Source organism: Propithecus coquereli, unplaced genomic scaffold, assembly GCF_000956105.1.
Source record: "Propithecus coquereli isolate 6110/MARCELLA unplaced genomic scaffold, Pcoq_1.0 Scaffold10, whole genome shotgun sequence".
NCBI lineage: Eukaryota > Metazoa > Chordata > Mammalia > Primates > Indriidae > Propithecus > Propithecus coquereli.
In genome coordinates this window covers 8124193-8136601 of record NW_012133858.1, presented here as the reverse complement: position 1 = coordinate 8136601, position 12409 = coordinate 8124193, and the positions used below count along the sequence as shown (strand labels likewise).

Here is a 12409-nt window from a genome sequence, read left to right as displayed (position 1 = left end):
AGAAGTAACTACAGACATTACTATATGGCCTATTTTCATTAAACTAAATTTGTATGAGATTCTCATCTAACCCTTCAATAAATGCTGTATACATGACTAATATGAGTGGGGTTTTGGTTCCTCACAATATATGCCTTATGATACCTTTGGTTAACAGCAAATTTACTATTATATATCCTTATCAATAGTTAAAAGAAAAAAATATTATCACCTAAATGGTACAAAAACATTTGAGAAAATTCAGAAGCCATTTCTACTTTTTATAAAGTAGGAAAAGAAAAAAATAATAAAGAATCTCTCTCTAAAACCAACAGCTGCCATCATTGTAAAAATAACAGAGGCATTACAAGACAATGATCACCTCTCTTATTTAACTGAGTCTTGGAGTTTCAGGCCAATGTAATAAAGACCTAAAATAGAAATAAATATTGAACTATTATAAATAAAAAGGAGGCTGAAGTTACAATTATTTTCAGATAAAACAATGAACCTGAAAAACAAAAGTAAATGGACTTTTATTGAAGTCCAGTAAAATAATAAAAGTAACAGTTATCCAGCCTGGGCAACACAGCAAGACACTGTCCCTATCAAAAATTTAAAAATTAGTCAGGTGTGGTGGCACGAGCCTACGGTGGAAGGCTGAGCTGAGGAAGGAGGCTCTCTTGAACCCAGGAGTTTGAGGCTGCAGTGAACTATGATCTCACCTGGGCAACAGAGCAAGACCCTGTCTCTTAAAAAAAAAAAACAAACGAACAGCATACATGAAAATCTAGTTAACATAAAAATCTAGTTACTTCTGTGTACCTATTAGGAATAATGGAAATAAATCAAATCTACAAAAACAATTAGTAATAACTTAAAACACATAAATTAAACCATATTTGCCAAGAAATAAGCAAATTTTAATAATTTCATTAAGAATGATGCTTGTTTTGATGAAGACAGCAATAAAACGGCATTAACATTGCCAGTGATGGTACACATCAAACCTTTCTGAAGGGTTTTTAAATGCTTATGTCCTTTGATTCAGTAATTCCACTTCTAGGAATCTAAAGTAATAATCAAACATAAACAGAAATTTACACAGAAAGATATTCACTATAGCATTATTTATATTAAAAATTAGAAAATAAATTACATATCCAGTGATAGGAAAATAGTGAAACCAAACCACAACAATGGAATGTTACACAAACATTAAAAATCATTTTTAAAAGAATTTTTAAGGAGAAAAAAGGGAAACATTCCAGATTTAATGTTAAGTAAAACAGACAGCAAGTTATTCCAGAATATGATTCCAAGTCTATAAAAATTAACTATATACACACATATATAAAGAAGAAAAAGTACTGATAAGAAACATATCAAAATATCAACAGTAGTTATCCACAGGTAATGGAATAAGGAGTATGTTTTAAAACTTTTTTTTCAAATAAATATTTAACCACGAGGGCAGAAAAGGTTTGGGTAGAATTTACAATAGGGATACTTTATCAAACATTTAGCTAATACTTCCACTATTATGTCTGTCAATGTAACTTATTATTCTTTAATAATTGCTCTGTAGAGCACCTGAAATTTTGTCTAAATGCTTTACCCATGTCTTATCACTCACGTTTGTTACATAACAATGTTGCTTTATTTATAAGCCTCTAAATTACTAAATAATTTCAAAGTTAAAAGGAATAGGAATTTTTTAAAGCTGAGATTATACTCTAAATGTACTTTGGTGTCATGAAACAAATGTGAAACCCAAATTCTCTCTTTTGAGAATGTATGAAATATTTACATGAAAAATATTACCAATATGATATTCTGATCAGAAAGATGTAAGAAAGAACTCAGTAACACCAGTTAAAAGTCCCCTGTATGGGCCAGGCCCGGTGGCTCACACCTGTAATCCTAGCACTCTGGGATGCCAAGGAGGAAAGATTGCTTGAGGTCAGGAGTTCAAGACCAGCCTGAGCAATAGCGAGAACTCATCTCTACCAAAAATAGAAAAAATTAGCTTGGCATGGCACACGCTTGTAATCCTTGAGCCCAGGAGTTTGAGGTTATTGTGAGCTAGGGTGACGGCACGGCACTAAGGCACCCTGGTCCAGGCAACAGAGCAAGACTGTGTCTCAAAACAAACAAATACACAAACAAGCACAAAGTGACCCGTATGCACGTGCCACTTGTAACGAACACTACTGAATTCCTCCTTGCACCTCCCTCTATGATTAGTTTCAAATGACAAAAACCGAGGAATAACTCACTTCCAGATAAGTAGCTTATGCTTTCAGCATATTGCAAAGAAAGATTGTGGGTTAACATATTAAGAGAATGTATATCTAAATCATGGTAAAGGATCAAGAAAGACTCCCAAATAAAGTTACACTCAGAAGCTGAGATTAGAGAGATGAGAATGAATTAGGTAGATGACAAGTAGGGGTACAAGAGGGGCATTTATTTTCTTTTCAAATGTGATGCTTACGATCAAACCACTACAGTATTTCCTCTCCCAATCCATATAATGTGACTAATTTACATACTTCCGTCAAACTCTGAAAATATTTTTATAACTGTATTTTATTTCTGCAGCAAAATATTTTATATTTTAAAACTCTCTTACACTCACCAGGCACAAAAAGGATTAAGATTAAAACACAACAATTATTATAAGTACCAGAAGAAAATACAGAAGAATGTTTTTTATTAGGTCATTAAATATGAAACGTCCGATTTCGAGTCAAAAGTGTAGTTTATCATATCTCAAACAAGAAACAGTACAATTAATCAAAGTATGCACCTAAACTATCAACACAGTTTTGCCTTAACAGTAGCTTGTTTATACCAACAGCGAAGGAGCCTGGAGAGCCAGTGGCAATGAAATCTCGAAAGGCATTTTCCACATTTCCGCAATTCAATTGAGAATTGAATATTTTTCCTCGCAAGAAGGGGTCCAAAGCTGGAACAAGTGGTAGTCAGTTGGTGCAAGGTCTGGTGAATAGAGTGGATGACAGAGAGTTTCCAAGTCTAGCTTCTGTAGTTTAAGCAGCATTGTCTGTGTGACATGTGGTCAAGCATTGTCTTTCAAGAGGATTGGCCTCTTTCTATTGACCAATCTCAGCTGCTTGATCACAAGCATCCTTATTTCGTCCAATTGGTTGCAGTAGACATCTGCTGTAATTGATTGACCAGGTTTCACGAAGCTGTAGTGGATAACAGCGCTGGACCACCAGACACCAGTAGCTTTTTTTGATGAACATTCGGTTTTGGACTGTGCTTTGGCACTTCATCTTTATCCAACCGTTGTACGGAACACTCGCGATTGTCAAAAAGAATCCATTTTTTATCACACGTAACAATACAGCGTAGAAATGGTTCGCCTTTATGTTGTGACTGCAAAGAAAGGCAAGCTTCAAGAGGATTTCTTTTCTGACTCTCCTTTAGTCCATGTGGTACCCATCTATCCAGTTTCTTTACCTTGCCAATTTGTTTCAAATGTTCCAATATTGTTGGAATAGTAACATCAAACCTTGCTGTCAAAATGAAATGTCAGAGATCTCAACTGTCAAACTTAGTACTTAAAGAAATCGGACATTTCATACTAATATAAAGGTGGAATGGGGGGAAGATCTTCCTAAACAGAAGGCAATGAATTAATATCTATTATGCGTAAAGAGCTTCCACAATTCAATAAGGAAATATAGACTGGTAAAGTCTTTTTGGAAAGCAATTTAGCATCTATCAAAATTTAAATGTACGGGCCAGGCGCGGTGGCTCACGCCTGTAATCCTAGCTCTCTGGGAGGCCGAGGTGGGCGGATTGTTTGAGCTCAGGAGTTCGAAACCAGCCTGAGCAAGAGCAAGACCCCGTCTCTACTAAAAAATAGAAAGAAATTAATTGGACAACTAAAAATACATAGAAAAAATTAGCCGGGCATGGTGGCGCATGCCTGTAGTCTCAGCTACTCGGGAGGCTGAAGCAGAAGGATCACTTCAGCCCAGGAGTTTGAGGTTGCTGTGAGCTAGGATGACGCCACGGCACTCTAGCCCGGGCAACACAGTGAGACTCTGTCTCAAAAAAAATAAAAATAAAAATAAAAAAATAAAAAAAATGTAAATGTACACTTAAAAATACTTCCTATGGAATTACTTATATACATATGCATGGCACAAAGACATACATATAAGAAAAGCATTAAGGCTTTAGTTTTAGTTGTTCAAAATTAGAAATAACATAAATGACCATGAATAATTAAAGTACTACCATTCAATGTAATATTTCATGACTTAAAAAAAAATGAGGTGCCACTCTATGTACTGATATGGAAAATACATAATGATCAGACTTTTTATTTTAAAATCAATGTAAAAATTATATAATACAAAGTACTTATTTCTAATTCAATGAATAAAACTGTTAATAGTGAGTAGATACTGCTAAAGAATAGGACTAGAAAGTAAGAAAAGAGTACTTTTCACTTTTTACACAAATTTTCTTTTTGGAGGCAAGTTCTTACTCTGTTGCCCAGGCTGGAGTGCAGTGGCATGATGATAGCTCACTGCAGCCTCTAATTCCTGGGCTCAAGGGATATATTCCTGCCGCCTTAGTCTCCTCAGTAGCTGGGACTACAGGCATGCACCACATCGCCTGACTAATTTTAAAAATCTTTTAGAGACGGGGGTCTCCCTATGTTGCCCAGGCTGGTCTTGAACTCCTGGCCTCAAGTGATCCTCCCACTTCAGCCTCCCAAAGCCCTAGGATTACAGGTACAAGCCAACCACACCTAGCTCTTACTCTAAATATTAAATGAACTTGTTTGAACCTTTTATAATAAGCATGACTGCTTTTAGAATGTAATTTCCCAAAATAAGGGAAAAAAAAAAAACCCACTCTTCTAGTCTGTTACAACAGCCATCTCAGCTAGCTGAAACTAAGGTGATTTTTGTCTTAATAGTTTTCTCTACTTTCCAAATTTTCTATGATGAATATGCATACTTTTTAAATCTAAGAACCTATATTCCAAAAATATGTATTTTATTTCAGTAGTGAAACTACTTTATTTTTTCCCCTGAAAAATTCCAGGGCAGACTATTAATGTAACGTTTATTAAGCATTGCACTTGCTAAGTACTTTACCTGCATACTCTCTCATTTGATCTAAACAGCCCTACGTAATTAGTATTATTGTTATTATGCCTATCTTACAGATTAGAAAACCAAGTCTTGAAAAGTCTTGTATCTTTCCCAGGGTAAAGTAGAAAAGCCAGGACACCAGCTCCTAACCATCTGGGGTACATGGAATAAGTACTAACATACCTCAGAGATAACAGGCTAGACCTCTGAAAACCTGAATGCATTTTCAGACTGACTACTTTTCACCAGGTTGGTGATCCTAAGAAGTGAAGAAGTAATGAAACTCAATTCTCATCACAACAGAAAACAAGCAGTATTTCTTCAGGGCATTGGGGCTATTTTATCCTTTACTTTTTTGCTGGGACAAGGCACAAGAAGGATACAAGCAAGAACTCTGAGGCACAATTTGCAAGTAGTAACTTAACACCTTCCCTCTAATTACTCCGAAAATAGTTAGCCCTCTAATAACTGGAAGGGCTTGTGAGAACAAACTGATCAAAACCCTGAAGACAACCAACCTATTTTCAAGTTTTAATCAAAAGAAAATTGAGAAAGACAAAAGAAATGTTATACTCAAATATTATTATAATAACCAATACTGACAGATTGAAGATAGAAATAACAATACCTACTGTAACTGAAAGTTTATCCTTAGCAACCTGAACAAGTTCTAAGTTCTCTCTTTCAGAAAGTATAATTGAAAAGAAATACAAACTGTTAACCACATTTACTTGGAAACCTGCCTATATCATAAAGATTAGAGAACCATAGGAACCCCTATTCATTTGTTTAGTAGATATACGCCAACTACAAATTTAGGTTACTTTATGAATTTGGGTTTCAGGGTTAGTATTAAATGTCACTAAGTCCAGAAGAATAACTCTCTCTGAACGATAGCAAACCATGAATCAGAGCCCTAAAAGAAGTGAACTACCCAGGAACCCTTCCTTAATAAAAATATCTGCTTACAGAAAGAACTGGCAGATAAGCTGATATAGACAGACCAAGTTTCATACTCCAGCATTTCTATACCTTAATCCCCAAAGAGCAGTAACATATCCATTAAGTTAAGGACAATCAATACTACCAAATGACAGTATTGAAGTTGAGTATTAAGCTATTTTTTTTTAGAGTCTGCAGGAGGGAAAGGTAACAAGGAACTATTTAGTGAAAACACAAACTACACTGAATTAGGTCAACCTCCATTACCAAAATCTAACAGTTGATTTAAAGACCTCCACATACTGTAGGTAAAAAACATGAGGTTCAGTTCTCATAATGTAAATCAGTGTTCTTGGCTAATTAATAGCTAGATTTAAAAGCTGAAGATGACAAAGTGAAAGAGTTGCCTTAATCAATATCCCTAACAGAACATGAAAAAGATCTTCCATATCTATATATACACATATATGAACATGAGCGTGTTTTACAAATGCCACAGAGCTTCTGGCAAAGTTGACAAGTTTTAACCTGCTTTAAAAATTACTATTCACTGCCTTCATCCCAATCTAACTTTATTGAATGTTATTCTTTTGGACAACTCTACAAAAACAAAACCCCCAGAGCAAATTCTTCTACATTTCAATATCCTGCCTACTTATAAGAGCGGAAGAGTCAAACACAGCAGGGGAAAAAAATGTGACGTGCACAACCGTGATCCAAAACACAGCTCTTCATAATCTAATTTTAGGTCTAACCATTTTGTCTTTTTCTAAAGGTTAAAAAAGAAAACTAAGAAACTACAGATAACTCGTAAAGTAGTACTGAGATAATATCAACGGGAGTTGGTTGTTTTTCAGGGGAGGAACAAATCACACTCACACTGTCCAGAGAATATTCCCATTTAAATTTCGATACAACGATGGGCACAACCCCACACCGACTGACAATGACAATTACTCTGCACACTTCGGTTCCTGGATGACTTTATCTTTAAAAAATTTGTCAAAAGGTTGAGTCCACTGAAGAGTTTGTGGCAACGTTTTGTGTGTTTCAAAGAAAGCCAAACATGGTGAAAAACCAACCTTAACTTCACCTAAGTTACCTAAAGAAGCAAATATTCACCTCCTGGCTGAAGATCAAACAAGAACTATGAGAAGGTCTGAAAGTTCTGTTCTTAAGCGGTGGCCCTCAACTCCCAGGAAAACTATACGTTTCTACCAATGTGGAATACGGAAAAGAGGTTACAGACTGGAGTTGAGAAAAAGAGTTAAAGGTACTAGAGACTGGGGTGAACAGAAAGCTAGCGAGGAGAGGCTGAGAATCAGTGAGAGGAAAAAATCCAGAAACGAAATCCAAGAGGTTCGATTCAGCATTAAAGTAAAGGGAGAAAAGGAAGAGGTTGAAACGCGAGGGAAGGGACGACAGAGAGGGCAGAGCCGGTGGCTCGGCACCGTTCAGGGCAGGGCTGGGTCCAGGAAGAGTTAGACCTCACCAGTTCAGCAAGCTTCCCATTTGGGGCTAAAGCTGGAGAAGAAAACAGCCCTAGGGAGCAGACAATGAGCCACCGCCCCAGGAGCCGCGGCTCCAAGCACGCAGGTGGCGGCTTCCCGGCCCTGTGCCGAGTAGGTCGGCTGTCCCGGGCCAATCCCGCCGGGCCAGGCCGCGGAGAAAGGAGGAGGGAGACGGCCCGCGTCCCGGGCGAGCGGGCCTGTGAGCATACTTACCCTAGGCGAGGAAAGGTCCCCGCCCAGAGAGGCGCCTCCGTCCGAGCTCCCGGCGGGCTGCGGAGCCGCCCCGGGCAAGCGCGCGGCGCGAGGAGAGGACGGGAGGGAAGGGAAAGCGGGGCGGGAAGAGGAACCGCGCTGGAGCGCAGCCGCTGCTACCGCTAGGCCCAGCGGCTGCGGAGCCCTGCGGCCGCCAGGGAAGGGAAGGCAGGGAGCCTTCGGCAATGGCGACGGCCCGGGCCGGAGGGGAAGCGGAACAACCGCCGCCGCTGCGCGTGGCCACAACCCTGGGGGAGGGCGACGGCGTGGAGCGGGCGAGGGCGGGACCAGAACACCGCCCCTCCCTGCTCCAAGCCTGGAGCTCGCGGGGCGGAGACCAGCACCTCCTCCCAATGGGCGGACTCGCGCAGGGGCTGCTGGGAGTTGTAGTTTAGTGGCGGGGGCAGCCTTTTTTTTTTTTTTTTTTTTTTTTTTTTTTTTAGGGTAATCTTTGTATTAAGAAGGACGGCCAGTTCCTCATTTAATACAGCATTGTCTCCAGTCAGGTTTTTGCAAACGGAAGATGCTGATAATGATTGTTGTTATACATATCTGCTCCAGGACATTTGTTTCTGGAAATTCATCCATTGTCCATTTTGCTTTTTTACCTACAAAACTCTTACCATAATTTTGCTGCTAAATTAAGTCCCACCTCCTTGCAAATTAAGGCCTTCCTGTTTTAGCCACAGAGTTCATCAATGCATTCACGTATCTACAAATATTTGAGTGTCCAATATGTACCAAACATTTTTAGGTATCAGGGATACAAGGATGAACATGATTCACCTAGCCTTTGTAAAGCTTACAAATATGAAAACACAGTGATTTAAGTAGTGCTATCTGGTATCAGGAAAAAACTGGGTGAGAGTACTTTTGGATAGAGTGGCCAGAGAAGGCCTCTTTAAGGAGGTAACATTTAAGCTAAGAATAGAAAGAAAGAGACTACAATGAGAAACATCCAGGGGAAAGCATTACAGGCATGAAGAGGAAAAAAGGAGCTTGCTATGGTTAGTTAAGAAGGCCTGTGTAGCTGGGCTTAGTACGAGAAGGGAATAACATAAGAATACACTACAGCAGACAAGATTCAGTCATGAAGGATCTCGAATACTATGGTAAGAAAACTGCACTTTATTCCAAGAAGCCATTAAAGCGGTTTAAGCAGGGAAGTGATGTTACGTGGTTTACACTTTGCTATGTGGAGAATGGAGTACAGAAATGCAAGAATAGAAGGGAAATAAACTAGAGAGGCAATAATCATGATGGACACTAGGGAGACAGCAGTGGACATAAAGAGAGTTGGCCATATTGTGCTTATCTCTGTATGTAGAACAAAAACTCAATTGATATGGAGGCTATAGTAAAGAAAGGAATGAAGGAGCAATATGGCACATTATTAGATAATCTGAAAAATGCCCCCATTATTAAACACACATAAACACTGGATAGCTGGGCATGGTGGCTCACGCCTGCCCTGGGAGGCTGAGGCAAGAGGATCGCCTGAGCTCAGGAGTTAGAGACCAGCCTAAGCAAGAGTGAGACCCTATCTCTACTAAAAAAAAAAAGATTAGCCGGGCATGGTAGTGCATGCCTGTAGTCCCAGCTACTCAGGAGGCTGAGACAGGAAGATTGCTTGAGCCTAGGAGTTTAAGGTTGCTGTGAGCTATTATGACGCCACTGCACTCTAGCCCAGGTGACAGAGCTAGACCCTGTCTCAAAAAAAAAAAAAAAGAACCACTGGATAAAATAGGACATCCTTTCAAAGGCATAACTAAGCTTGCCAGCATGAAAGGAGAATGCCTCTGGTAGTCTTCCAAACTCCACCATCAACCCAAAGCAGCAGCAGAAAACAAGAGTGGTAAGCAGGGCGGTGAAGCCATAATTACATTGAGGGTACCTACTTATCTCAGAAATCTCTAGAGTTTCAATGGCTGCACAGGAGAGAGGAGACTGAAGACAAGGCCTTGGGCCTATAAAAGAAGTTGGGACTGTGATCCTGCATAGGACAGGAAACTCAAATGGCTATACTTTCCCAAGACTAGGAAAAAAAATCCCCTGGAGTAGCCCAGGGAGACATACAGAACATTTGCCTGCTTGCTCTAGCCTGGACTTGGTGTGGAGGGGAAAAAAAATTTCCCTTTAAAATTAATAACCACAAATTTTTCCTCAGAAGGGTTTGAAAGTTCAAATTTGTAAAGAAAGCGGTTCTACTTTCTTGGTAGTACTTGGGGGCCTGGAAGAAACAAATACAAATCCTCACTGCACAGGTGCACCCTTAACCCAGGTCTCAAAGGATTACACACATAAGCAAAATTCCCAAAGCCCAACATGAGCACTCAAAATATAATACATTACCTGAGGAGATAAGTCACCATGAGTGAGTCAACAGAAACTACAAAGAAAATAATGGAGCCCATATGGACTTTAGATATTGGAATTACTGGTTACAGAATATAAAATACGTTTATTTAAGTGATTAAGGAAGACAGGAGCTAGAAAACATGAGCAAGAAACAAGATACTATTTTTTTTAAGTGACCAAGGCTGAGCATGGTGGCTCATGCCTGTAATCCCAGTACTTTGGGAGGCTGAGGCAGGAGGATCTTGTTAGGCCAGGAGTTCAAGACCAGCCTGGGCAACAGAGCAAGACTCTTATCTCTACAAAAAATGGAAAAAGTAGCTGGGTGGGGTGGCATGTGCCTACAGTCCTAGCTATTTGGGAGGCTGAGGTAGAAGGATCACTTGAGCCCAGGAGTTTGAGGCTGCAGTAAGCTATGATCTTGCCACTGCACCCCAGCCTGGGCTTTAAAAAGGAATAATCAATTTTGATATTAATAATTTCCTAGCTGTTCTACTTTAATGATCTTCTTTGAAACTCTGAAAAAGTGTCTTTAACATTTTTATGAAATTTACATTTAAATAAAACTGATCTTCATCTAAATTATTTTATTCTTATTTACAATGGTGGTTTCCATTTTTAGCTTAAATTGAAAGGTTTCTATTCACAAAATAGGAATAATTTGTTTCTACTAAATACAGAACTCATTTTTTTATCCCAAATGAAGACAAAATCAACTTCTCACAAAATATATATTAATTCAACAGAATTAAGATTCCTCTATTGCCACTTGATGCTTGAGGATTATCAAGGGTCTACGCAACAGGGCACTAAATTTTGGAATTAGCTAAGAATGATCCAAAATTTCCTTTGGTAAACATAATTTCAGCCATAAATGAAGACAAAAGACAAAAGTAATAAGTAAATTCTAGAAGAACACCTGTAGTCACAGATGACTAGGTCTTATTTAGATTTATAGAAAGCATTTAACTGCATAAAACTTACAGGGAAAAATGGCCATATTTGAAAACAGCTACAAGAATCAAAGTAGAACACAGGATTGTAATGAGCAGAGTTACAGAACATACTAAAGAGGTATGTATAGTCAGTCCCACTGGAACCTGTAGAGTCACATTCTTATATACCTATGGAGAGAAAGGGATAGAGAAGTTAGAAACATTTAAAATGCGTGTCATAAGGTGAGACCACCATTTCTTTGACTTTTAATTTGATCTTCTTTCTTTTCTATTTTTTTTTACAGACAAGATCTTGCTTTGTTGCCCAGGCTGGTCTTGAACTCCTGGACTCAAGCAATCCTCCTGCTTCAGCCTCCCCAGTAGCTGGAATTATAGGCACAAGCCACTGCACTGGCTCTTTCTTTTAAATATCTTTCAGCCAATGCTACACTATATATAACATTATTGTTTGAATGACTCTTTTGGATCCAATATTTCATTTAATGTTACAGAATCAAACTCAATTCCCACAATAATTTGTTAATTTTCATTTGTTCTGACTTCTCCCTTTTACATAAAGTTAAGTATATTACTATAAGAAAAGCTATATCTGAGGCCAGGTGTGGTGGTGGCTCACACTTGTAATCCCAGCACTTTGGGAGGCCAAGGCAGGAGGATTCTGTTAGGCCAGGAATTCGAGACCAGCCTGGGCAACACAGTGAGAACCTGCCTCTACAAAAAATTTTAAAAATTAGCCAGACGTGTCCTAGCTACTTGAGAGGATAAAGCAGGAGAATAGCTTTAGCCCAAGAGTTTGAGGTTACAGTGATCTATGATCACACCACTGCACTCCAGCCTGGGCAACAGAGCAAGGCCCTGTTAAAAAGGGAAAGGGAAAAGGAGGAAAGAAGGGGAAGGGAAAGGGGAAGAGGAAGGGGAAGAGAAAAGAAAAGGGGAATATATAAGGAGGAAAGAAAAAAGGAGAAAAAGAAAAGCTATATCCCTGAGGTCCCCAACTCCCAAGCCAGTCCAGTTTGTGGCCTGTTAGGAACCAGGCCGCACAGCAGGAGGTGAGAGGGGGTGGGTGGGATGCACAAGAGTGAATGAGGGAAGCTTCATCTGTATTTATAGCCACTCCCCATCTCTTGCATCACCGCCTGAGCTCCCCCTCCTGTCAGATCTGCAGCATTAGATTCTTCTGCACTATAGTGAGTTGTATAATTATTTCATTATATATTACAATGTAATAATAACAGAAATAAAGTGCACAATAAATGTAATGTGCTTGAAT

At 39.1% G+C, this 12409-nt stretch overlaps 2 protein-coding genes across 2 annotated transcripts in view; both read right to left on the bottom strand.

The window, feature by feature from the left end:
- The window catches only part of PAK2 (p21 protein (Cdc42/Rac)-activated kinase 2), a 102283-nt gene extending 94192 nt beyond the window's left edge, over nt 1–8091 (bottom strand). Inside the window, exon 1 of the mRNA XM_012639766.1 lies at nt 7790–8091. The gene's annotated coding sequence lies outside the window, so the exon portion shown is untranslated. The remainder of the gene's footprint in view (nt 1–7789) is intronic.
- A 2752-nt stretch (nt 8092–10843) lies between these two features.
- The window catches only part of PIGX (phosphatidylinositol glycan anchor biosynthesis, class X), a 32819-nt gene continuing 31253 nt past the window's right edge, over nt 10844–12409 (bottom strand). Inside the window, exon 7 of the mRNA XM_012639753.1 lies at nt 10844–11307. Within this exon, the coding sequence (XP_012495207.1) occupies nt 11164–11307 (144 nt within the window). The 3' untranslated portion in view covers nt 10844–11163. The remainder of the gene's footprint in view (nt 11308–12409) is intronic.